The following is a 12,266-nucleotide window of genomic DNA, read 5'->3' as shown; positions in this document are numbered from 1 at the left end:
TCGAATGCCACAAGATTACAACAGAAAATGATCACACACTTTGTTAGCTCTGATACCATATAAGAAAATATGGGACAGAAGCTAAATTGATTTTGCACAAGATATTCATCCAAGTACATAATACATATATAATACATGTATAGGAGAGTCTACTCCTATATTCAAAGGAGAGATTATCTCCACAAATTTCTATTTAGTTGTGATTGTTACTCACATAGTAATACACAATTCAAATTATATGAATTGAGAAAACAATTTCAAACCAAATATATATAATTGTTAATATAACAATAATATTACTAACTGCTAACATTTATATGATAATAATTACTCAGATAATTATTATTTACCTACATACATGAAGCACTAACTCATATTTCCTAACATATCCTGAGTGCATTGATGGATGATCATTGCTCTACTTGGCATGCCCCACCAAACTTAGATGAGTCTTAATATGGGTATCAGGCCTCTTAATGGCATTGCTATCAACCTCTCATCCGATTTTGAGACATTGACTATATGGATGTGACAATGAGATACATATTAAGCTAATTACGATGTGAGGGGACACTATCAACACCTCACTTTAGATGGCAACATCTGCATTAAATGTACAATTGTATACAACAAGTTCCATTAAAACCCTTTATATATATATAATTGGCAAAAGTGGAAGACCACTTATATATATTAATATACTAATAGAGAAAAAACCTGGCTCCACGAGCATACCGGCAAGAAAGAGCTAGGGGAGAAAACCTCTAGTTATAGCTCGACTTGATAAAAAAGAGACCTAAAGAACTAAAGACTAAAGCCTAAATCCTAAAATCTGAAAACCGAAACTAGATATAATGAAGGGTCATTCCCAAAACAAGGCCAATGACCCTTTTACAAAGATGATAATCAGTCATTATCATAGAATGCCAAATAAGCCCAAGTGATGCCGACAGATATTAGTAACAAAAAACTTTTAGAGGCCATCCGATCAAAAATGCCAAACCCACTGAAGGCACCATCGAATTTTTACCATAGCAAAATTTTAAAACAGAGCCCTTCAGATATCTATTCTTCCATAACCACTAAATACCTTTCCAAGTCATCATGTAGATCGACAGGTAAAATAAAACCACCAGTGACCTGTTGTAGTGAAGTAGAACCAATTTCACCATCATCCAGAATAAGGCCATGTTGAGGATGAGCATTGAGGTCTGACACGGAATTATGCAGAGCAGCCGGTTGAGCATTCGGGTCTCTTGTATCAACAGAAGGAGTGTGAAGGAGAATAAGATGGGCATTGACTTTCTATTTAATTTGAACCATCATTTCATGCCCAATGTCCCTATAATGATTGTCTAAAACCCTTTGAATAAAAGCATAATTCTGCATTTCCAGAGAGTATTTGATGTTGTCATAAATTGAAAGGAAAACATGCCTGTTAAGGAGGAATTGTCGCGGGAAGATACCACCTATATAAGTTGCACCATCCCATAAGTCATACCTATGCACTGCAACCAAAAGCTTATTGTCTAGAAGGAAGACATCTCTGACCTTTTTAGGAGCTATAATCTCTAGAAGATGCATGGATTGAAGAAGATCGATAGCATTAGAAAGGAAAATTGACACCAATTGAGATGGGAAAATGATTCTCCTTGATCGGGGAAACAGAATATACTCCCCGATAATCCTTTTAATACTCTTCCGCACCTAATAACTATGAGAAAGAAAAACTGAGCCAAGATGTTCATCTGTTATATGTTCGGAAAAAGGTTGCTCTCATTCTTGCACATAAATGTTAACCCTATAATTGTGAGGAATGTATTCAAGGTTCTCTCTTCTGCATGTATGACATACTGGAGAATTCTGCATATCACTCATCACTTTGATGCCCCTATCTAGCTGCATTAAGAAAACGTTAGCTTGCCAAACGAAAAAAGCTCACCAATTGAAACTGGGATAAAACAACCAGAAAATTGATGGAGAAGATAAATAATAGCAATTTGTTGGATCAAACCTTGGATTTTGAGGGCAGTAAATACTAGCACATGGAGCTATGTTTTCGCATGCTCGAGGATAACAAATCAAGATTTTTACCATGGGAGCTGCCGCCAACAGGCCAATTAATAATTGTTTGCACATGCAACCGTATGGATTATGAATAATATCCTGGTACACGTAGTATATTTCCTGCAAAGAATCATATCAATGCAAACCAAAAAAAACTTGAAATAATGATTAGTGTATTCTTTAAGTGGCTAAGCTTTTCCTGCAAGGACAGAATCCGACTTTAAAGTATCATCCAGGTAAGAAAGGATAAAGTTTAAATTAAACTCATCTTTTGCTGAGTCAACGACTACACCATCGCAGCCAAAGTTGGCTAGCCTATCCGCGAGCCTATTTCCTTCCCTATATGTGTGTGACAAATGAACTTCCTCAAAAGAGTCTAGTAAATTCCACACTTGAGTAAGAACATAATGAATGTGCCAATTAAAAGAATTCCTACACTTACAAGCATTAATAATAATAATAGAGGAATCCCCCTCAACATGAATTTTAGTGTATCCCATTTGTTTGGCTAGAATCAACCCTTGAAGCAAAGCCTGGATTTGGCCAAATTGTTAGTACCTGGAGGCAATGTAGATGATTTGTAGGCTTTTAGTCTCCCTTTATCATCCCTAATGCAAGATCCAACACCTGAAATACCTGGGTTCCCTCGTGAAGAGCCATCAAAATTAATTTTAACAAAGTTAGTCTGAGGAAAACTCTAGATGATAGAGGTCCTGTCAATTTTGATTTTATTATCGGATGATGGCAAAGTGGTAATAGGAAAAACAATCGGTTTCCATTCCTTAAGAATGTTTCCATCCCATGAAGTGAATAACGAACAAGAATGCTTCTGCACATAAGAGTTAACCAGTTCTGAAATTGCTAATTCTAAATTTTCAAAAAAGGATTCAATAGAAGATGACTGATTCCTGAAAATTCTTTTGTTCCTCTCCCACCACACTAACCATAGAACTATTGCTGGAATTACCCACCAGATGCAAGAAAAAAAGGAGGATCTAAATAGAATTGGCCATGATTGAAATAAATCCCAGAGGGAGTTTGGGAGAGGCATAAAGAGACTCAGTTTTTTCAAGATGAAGCACCAACATTGACAAGAAAAATAGCATTGGAGAAACAAATGGTCAACATCCTCATTTTCTTTGCCACATAAAACACATTAAAAAGGTTGAGTGTATGTAATTTATGCAATTTGTCGCTAGTAAGATTTTTTTTTAAAGGGCCAACCATGAGAAGCATCCTGCTTTTGGTAAAATTATATTGTTCCAACAAAAGAAGAAAGGCCTTTGTTTAATTTGATGAGTCACCTTTTGTTGAAGAGCTTTATAACCGAGCTTAACTGAATAAGAACCATCTTTAGAGGGAGCCCAAATAACTTTATCTTCCTTATTAGATAAAAAAATTACTCGATGAGCTAAAGATTCAAGGACTAATCCCAAAGCATTGTTATCATCAATTATTTCAGAGAAATCTTTCCAAATTACCTTGCCTAAGTATAACTCAACTGCATCTACATAATCAATAAGTTCATCTCCCCACTTTTGGGTAGCAAATGAAATTACACCTTGTAAAGTTTGCAGTTGGGATAATGGAGTATACCCATTCTAGGAATCATTCCAGAAAAGGATTGATTCACCATTATTCACTTGCCAGGAGATATAAGACGTGATCACTTCTCTGGAGAGCATTATGAAGTCCCACATAGAAGAACCTTTAGGGGGATTAGAAATTGTTAAGATTCTATTGGGATGAGAAGAGTCGAGGTATTTTGCTTGCATAATTTGACACCATTTTGTGTTAGGTTTAGCATACGTTTTCCAAGCCAACTTTCCTCCAAAAGCCAAATTTCGTTTAGAAACATCATGTAGACCTACCCCTCCTGAGACCTTATCATTCGACACGCTGGATAGAGAAGCAAGAGGAATCTTGTTTCCTTGAGATAAGTTTCCTTTCCAGAGAAATTCTCTGATAATTTTCTCTATCTGAGTTATAACAGATTTAGGAGCCTTGAGCACATAGATGTAATAATTAGGGATTGGAGTTAGGATAGTTTTAATGAGGAGTATTCAACCTAAAAGAGAGCCATCTAACTTTCCAGGCTGCAATTGTGTCTTTAATTCTATCTATGACATTTTTCCAGTAAGAAGACCTATTAGCTCCCATAAAGAAAGGGATGCCTAAATAGGTGCAGGGAAGTTCCTCAACCTTAAAACCAAAGATTTTAATAATCTATTTTCTAACAGTCGACCTTGTATTGAATATGAATATTTTGGATTTGTGTGCATTAATCCTCCGATTTGAAACTGACAAATAAGCTTCCAGGGAATGTTTCATATGTTTAGCTTCAGAGATATATGATTTACCATAAAGAAGGGTGTCATCTGCAAATAAAGTATGGGTGACAGCAATAATAGTTCTTGGAATTAGAATCCCTTGCCAATTTCCACTGACATTCTTAGAGTTGATCAATCTGCTAAAGGTTTCAACCATGATTATGAATAGAAAAGGGGATAAAGGAACCCCTTGTCTAAGGCCTTGAGACCCTAAAATAAAACCCATTGGGGACCCATTAATGATGACTGAGAAAGTTGCTCCTAAAACACATGCCTTGATCCATTTACACCATTTATCTAATAAACTAAATTTGTGAAGGGATTTCAAGAGCAAATTCCAATCCACCTTATCATATGTTTTCATCATGTCAAGTATAACAATAAAGGAAGGCAATTGAGACGAATGAATTGAGTGCAGGACTTCATGAGCAACTAAAGCACCTTCAGAGGTTTCCCTTCCAAGAACGAAACCTCCTTGTTCAAGAGAGATAATTTTTGGAATTAGATAGAGAAATCTGAGATAAATGGCCTTAGTGATGATTTTATAGATAGTGTTGCATAGTGAAATAGGCTTGAATTCTACAAAAGTCTTTGGATCCTTAACTTTGGGGATGATTGCAATATTTGTAGTATTGAACATTTTTAAAATTGAAGAGGTTCTTCTTGATTCTTCCATAACAGCCACCAAATCAACACAAATTACATCCCAACATTTTTGAAAAAAAAGGGTCGTGAATCCATCAGGCCCGGGAGCTTTGTTTGAAGATAGTGAGAAAACTACCTTATGCGCTTCTTCTAAAGTGAAGGGGTTCATAAGAATATCATTATCTTGTTGTGATACTAAAGAAGGAATGGGAGCTAAGACTTCTTGATCTTTAACATTTGCATTATTAGCATTTGCAAAGGAAAGAGGAGCTAATAAGGACTTGAAAAAAGTGGCTCCTTCATCCTGAATCTCCTTCACATTAATAAGGACTTTACCTGTCTTAGCATCATTAATTGAAAAAATAGTGGTAGATGTTCTTTTTGCTTTCACAGATGCATGAAAAAATTGTGTTCCTATCCCCCCTTGTTTCAACCATAGTTCCCTAGATTTTTGTCTCCAATAGATTTTTTCTCTTTTGCTAAGTTCTTCCCATTTGGATTGTAAATCTCTTTGCTTATCATGAGTGGGAGCATCCATACCGTTCAAAATGATACGCTGATGAATATCATTAAGTTCTTTTGTAATTGATTCTTTTTCGAAAAAAATGTTTTTGAATGAGAGCACATTCTAAAGTTTAATTTGTGCTTTAACAAACTGCATTTTCTTGAAAAATTGATACATCCTAGATCCAATGAAACATGGAGCGCTCACCCACCATTGTCTCAGTAGAGGGAGGAAATGTGGATGTCTGAACCACATTCTCTCAAACTTAAAAGTTGGTCGATGAGAAGGCATTTGAGAGGTGGAAGAAATGGAGAATGAAATAACAAAGTGATCTGAGCAGATAAGAGGTAAAATGTTCGTTTCAATTTTAAAAATTTTAAGCAATAGATTTTGAGAAATAAGAAATCTATCTAATCTCTCAGCAATTTGTGCAATATCTCTTCTCTTATTTGTCCAAGTAAACAGGCCTTTCTGAGGGACTATATCTTGTAAAGCATTGTCAGAAATAAAACTTACAAAGTCATCAATGGTTTTCTGTGGAGGGATAATACCTCCTGATTTCTCTTGAAAAGAGACAATGGCATTAAAAACCCCACCCAGAATAAAATTATGATCAGGGGATTGTTGAATAACCATTGATAGAGTCCCAAAGCCTCTTTTTCTCATGGGTCTATGTAGGACCATAAACATTTATGATTTTAAAAGAGAGATCAAAGCACTGAACATTCATCATTTGCCAATTATTGTTTTCACCGACAATCTCTACAGTTAACTTCTTTGGATTCCATAAAACTAATAGACCTCCAGATGCCCCTATAGCTGCAACATGAGAAGCTTTTCAGTTAGACTATTTAGAAACCGTTGATTGAAAAGTATCTGATGATAATGTTTTCTCCTATAAAAGTATAATATCTACACCTAAAGAGTCAAGTTGGAGCTTGACTCGATTTCTTTTGTCAGACATTCGAAGAGATGATCTTCATTGTTGCCGAGGGGAGCGACATGCTCTCCTCGGTCTTTTTGTAACTGAAACTTTCCCATCTAAGGTGGATTGTATTCCAACCTCAATCTCTTCTTTAAGTTTAGCTGCATTTGTTTTTCTCCCTCTAGGCTTTGGAGAATTCTTTGCATGATCCTAAAAAGTTGGAGATTGAGAGATGGATAGGGACTGTGAGATATCAAAGGATGATTCAAGATGTTTCGGAGCACCGAGATCCTGATTGTTGGAATTCTCATCCTCTTGGGGTTTGACGAGTCCCTCTTATTTACAATGTAGTGGCTAACATTTGAACTTTGTGCTCTAAAATCCAATTGACCAAAGGTGATGATAGATATAACTACATTAACTCAAATTGACTCTATTGTATGGTGGACATGGCATCGCAAGGATACACTAGAGTTGAGGATGCTTGCCACTTGTGAGTTGTCACAAATTGTTGAGTCTTCTATTACAAAGAAGAATTAGTTTACATGTAACTCCATTCAATCAATCAAAAGGAATAGACTTACCTATTGAAAATTGAAGAAGTTGATGGTCATCTGTAATGCCTTGTGGCTTTCAAATGGAGGTACTCCTAAGTATTATTAGACTCCATCCACATATTGGGATGTCAATCCCCAAGTTACCACACAAATTAGTGAGGCATAAAAGGTATTGGTTAGGGTTCCACTAAATGAAGTATCTCCCAATGTCGTAGGGATTTGAATTGAAACACCAATTTTAATAGTGTTACTAGATGATGTTTAGGGATAAGGACATATTTCTATGTTTTTTTTTCTCATTTTATAGTTGAAGCTTGCAACTTTTAGGCATCTTTTTGCAATTTTATGAATGAAATTAAATTTTGTTAATTTGTTTGTCCACTCTCAATGTGAAATTGAGTTGAAATGTTATGTATGAAGGTTATACGACGAATGTCTATCGAGATATCATATGAATATTTGCAATTTTTTATATTTTTAATTTCCCCCTTTTTTAACAATCATCCCCTATTGTCCTCCAAAACAAGCAACCCAAAAAACTTTTAGGAATTAGCATTTCCATTACTATTTAACTTTATTACTGTGTTGTAAAATAAAGTTATGTAAGTTAATATCAAATTGTTGAGAAACAACTTAATAATATATTAAATTAAGCGTAATTTTTGTTACAATAATAAATGTTAGTGAATTGTTAATTACAACTTGCATAAAGATTTAAGAGTGAAAATAGGAGGGAGAGAATAATGTGGTTGAACAACCCACCTAAATGTAGTGTGAGAAGTTTACAATAAAGTTGTTATGGGAGTTACATAACATATTATATATTTGTAATAAATTAATCAACGTGAGTGGTGTGGAATAGAAGCAAGGTATTATTGAATAGATAATTTCAACTTCTATAATCTTTGCCCATTTTTCCAATAAAATGATATCCTAGAAACACATTCCATTATTTCTTATCATCGATATTCCAAAAACTATATAGAACATAAATAATTAACAAAGAATAATGCAAGAATTTTGTAAAATCGGATTAGAGCCACACTCTATCTTAACACTGAACTACAATACTATGTTTTTTATATTAAGAGCAACAAAAACGAGGTGTTGACCCTTACATACAGCAGCACATTACCATATTACTACAATATTATGTTATGTTATTGCGTGTATGCAAGTTTTTTAATAGCTGAATTGCACTCAACAAGGAAAATAATATAACATAATAAACATTATTTGTCAAAATTTGCCTCCACATCTTTTTCTCCCCATCATTAATCTAAATTCCAATAGAAATAGATAAAATAAATAAATTTCAATTAAACTTGATGTTGATTTCTCATAACTCCAAAGCTTTGCTACACTCTACCTTGCACCAAACAAAGATACTATGATGCATCAATGAATTTTATACAAAGATATCTAGACTGATTGATGTATTTTAGATAGATGTATTAAATTCAATTGGATTTGACAAAGAAATAATAGGAAACAATCCTCCACATCCTTTTCTCCCAACGCCAATCTGTATTGATCTGAATTCCAATAGAGATGACTAAAAATATATAAATTTCAAAAACATAGAAGCTCTTAATGTTGATTCCCCATTACTTTAAAGTTGTCTTTGCCAATACATAATACATCTCACATTACTAATTTTTAGAATAATGTATTAGGGTGGGGTCTTCTTAAAAAAATTCAGTGGATATTGCTGAAACGTTTTAAATCATATGATCCCATTCAGTCGATATTGCTGAAACATTTTAAATCATATGATCCCATGCATTTTGTAGTGCATTTAAGAATTAAAATTTATGGAAATTCATGAATTTTATTATTATTTATATTTCATTCAACAGAATAAATAAATATAAAATAAAATAAATAATCCATGAGAATTTTAAAAAGCCCAAATGATTGACATGTGACTGGTGGGGCAATTGCTAGCCCCACCCCAAATACACCCACTCAAATCTTCAAATTAAAAAGTAGAAGCTACTGTTACTCAGGAAAAGATCATAATAATCCTGTAACATTTTTTAATTTTTTTGTTTGGTTTCTTGAGACCCATACTCCAAAATAAATTCTGAAGCACCACCAGAGACCCAGCCTTAGCTGACAAAAGCATGAGTGACATTTGAATTTCTGAGGGCATTTATACATAGATTCTGCAGCCATTTGTGGTTTTAAACTCCCAACTCATACTTTCTAGGCCATAGCTCTCTTGGCATAACCAGGAAATAGCTCAAGTGTGTATACAAAATCTCTTACAACTCTCTTTTACTCTGAATAAAATCTTAAACATACCCTTATAAAACTTATTTAACTATGCATGTTCATGCACTTAAATAATTTGTTGATCGGAAACCTTTTCTTTACCCAGCTAACAAATCGGAGATCCAAGTTAACATTCTCATGACAGGCAATTTCTCACCAATAGGGAAGATCGTACATAGTCCTAAACGTGGCTATCTATACTTTACCTTTTCGTCTTGTTTACTTCAACTGACACCTTGAGTAAAATATGCCAGTGAGATAATTAGTGTGCTTGGAATCTTATGTGACCAGAGATTGCTAAATTCATTTATGCAAACTGAAGAAATTCAGAAACCCGGCATCCTTTTCTATTAGAAAGATTAAACATTAGATACTTTCTTCCACCTTTCCTGAAACACATCTCGCATTTTCATAGGTTTAAGAGAAATTATAACAAGCAGAAATAAATAATAGATCAACAAAGATATTCAAATATTTCAAAACTGCATTTGCTACATCCAAATGCATGTCGCTGGTTCATGAAGATATCTCCATACATGCAACTGTCAACATCCTCGTATAAGAAAACAACCTCAACGGACCATTATCATACAAATTGGTAATCTGGAAAAGCTTTCCAATGAATTTATATACTTCCACCGCCAAATAAGGAAAGAATAATGGAAATTGACAAGCACGATACAATATTGTGAAAATGGTCAAGGCAAAAGGACTGTTAGCTGTGCCTTAAAGAGGTCACCCAATGCCCGGCGCACATCCATCTGACGTAGTTTACAAAGAATATAAATATAAGTGAAAGATTCCTTCAAATGCGAAGTAAGGGAAATAGACAAAGGAGAAATTAAGCAGTTACCTGGTCACTGCATACAAGTTTTGTAACAGGAGGGAAAAACTCCCCAAGGTGCTTCTTAAAAATTCTCTTGTTCATAACGCACATCCCACTCAGCACCTGTAAGATTCAATTTCAGATCTCTATATCAAATAGGCTCTTCCTTTAAAATTTACTTAACCTCTTTAGGTATTCATATTTAAGCATTAACAGAACCAAACAAATAGCTTATTTAGACAAAAAAAAAATGAGTTTAAAGCCTTAACTAATAAGGACCTTTCCATTTAATTAATCCATATTTCAATGAATCAGAATCCACTAATACTCTTCCATGCACTAGTTTTATACCAAATTATGATTCCAAATATATAAAACTATGTGTATTGACATTATTTGTCATAGATGAAGCTAGATGTCCGTTAATGGTCAATTAATTGAATGTAAATTTGCCAAAAGTAAGGGCATGACTGGGTGTGGAAGCAGCAGATTCAAATATAATGTATAGAAAGACCCTTACACGCATACATACAAAGACACGCATATCATATGTACATATGTCAGAGACAAAAATGAAATAGCTCGAGTGTATAAAATTTACAACTCTCTTTACTCTCCATAAAATTTGCATATTTTAGAATTATTTAAGACTTAATTTATTTTTATTTAAAGAGATTTTAATTTATTTAAGAGTTAATTTATAATTTAAAAAAAATTATATATTGATTATGTTTTAGTTTTTAATATACAGTCATGATATATTAATTTTATAATAGGATGCCTCTTTACATAAATTAGATATATTAGTGCTAGGAATTGATAAATTGAAATGCTATTGGAGAAATACATGTTCATAGATATGACACTAATAAATTTAGAACTTATGATGATAAATAAAGGTTCGTGTTATATAAAAACTTGAAGAATAAATGTTGATGTCCAAGTATAAATAATTAATATTACTAGTATGATGAATTTAGCCTCTTTGGGTCAAATTTGATCCTCTCAAGGTTGAACTTGAGCATTGCATGAGGATACAAATTTAACTTTCAATCATTAATATTAAAATCAAATACCAAATCAAAATTAACATGTGACAAGTCTAAGGGATCATAGCAAATGACTCAAGTCAAAAATATTACTTTAGTTATTATTCACTGTTCTTACCATAATCTTCTCTATAAATCTTTTAAAAACTTACATAACAATTAGAAGAAGGGATATTCCAAACCCGAAACTATTTGAAATATGTTTATACTTAGCTTTACGGATGGAGTTGAAGATATTCTTTATTCAGGTGCTGAAATCTACTATCCTTTCCCCTGGTTCCTCTATTACCATGTTTCTTCCTCCAATGCCACTTCATACTTCTAGGATTTCCTCTTTCCCGCATTCATGCAACTTCAGCTTCAAAAATATCCTCTGTGTCATAAAAAATATCTCTATCCTGTATACTTCAATGGATGTCCATACCTAATTAGGAAGCTCTCATGGAGACGTAAGCAAGGATGTTGTGCAAAATGATTGTTGAATTTGGCCTCACACTCGCCAATTGCTTTTGCTCCAAAGTTTCTAATGCCTTTTCAATAAATCGATTATGTGCATATGTTGCAATCATGGTATTCCTTGTGAACACATTTCTTCAAACAAATCTCATACCAGTTTCAAGCTTTATCCATGCTTCCATATTTCTACCCAAGCAATAACAACGACCTCCTTCAACTCCTCTCCTCCACGTACACACCCTTTCTGAAGGACGTCCAAGTCCTATTCAAAATCTCTCGTTTCATCACAGGTACAAAGGATGCTATGGAAGGTTGTGGATTTGGGCTTTCGCATTCTCTACATGTCTCATCCTTGCTTACATATTTTACATTCCTCGTTGTCCAAGCATTCACCATCAACCCCTTCTTCACCTCTCCCGCACATTTTGTCTTTGCCTTCCTCCCTGACATGTCCTCCCTTCGTCCCTTATTTTTACTATTCGTTTGTGATTTGATGATAGCACATAATGTGTCCCGAAGCTTTCATTATGGCATAGGCTGGAGAAATGTCGGCAAGGGTTGTGGAGTCTTGTACCTTAATGTGGTGCCCAAACTAGTACCATCTCTTTTTCTTGACGATTTTCCACTAT

The 12,266-nt window shown here is 34.2% G+C and overlaps 1 protein-coding gene across 1 annotated transcript in view; it reads right to left on the bottom strand.

Moving 5' to 3' along the window:
* Positions 1 to 9,749: 9,749 nt before the first annotated feature.
* Positions 9,750 to 12,266, bottom strand: part of LOC131065226 (brefeldin A-inhibited guanine nucleotide-exchange protein 5) — a 133,306-nt gene continuing 130,789 nt past the window's right edge. Inside the window, exons 34-35 of the mRNA XM_057999679.2 lie at positions 10,160 to 10,255; positions 9,750 to 10,067 (exon numbers count right to left, since the gene is read on the bottom strand). Of these exons, the coding sequence (XP_057855662.2) occupies positions 10,005 to 10,067; positions 10,160 to 10,255 (159 nt within the window). The 3' untranslated portion in view covers positions 9,750 to 10,004. The remainder of the gene's footprint in view (positions 10,068 to 10,159; positions 10,256 to 12,266) is intronic.

Source organism: Cryptomeria japonica, chromosome 2 (genome assembly GCF_030272615.1).
Source record: "Cryptomeria japonica chromosome 2, Sugi_1.0, whole genome shotgun sequence".
Lineage (NCBI taxonomy): Eukaryota > Viridiplantae > Streptophyta > Pinopsida > Cupressales > Cupressaceae > Cryptomeria > Cryptomeria japonica.
The sequence above is the reverse complement of the archived record's forward strand: the minus strand, read 5'-3'. Positions and strand labels throughout refer to the sequence as shown.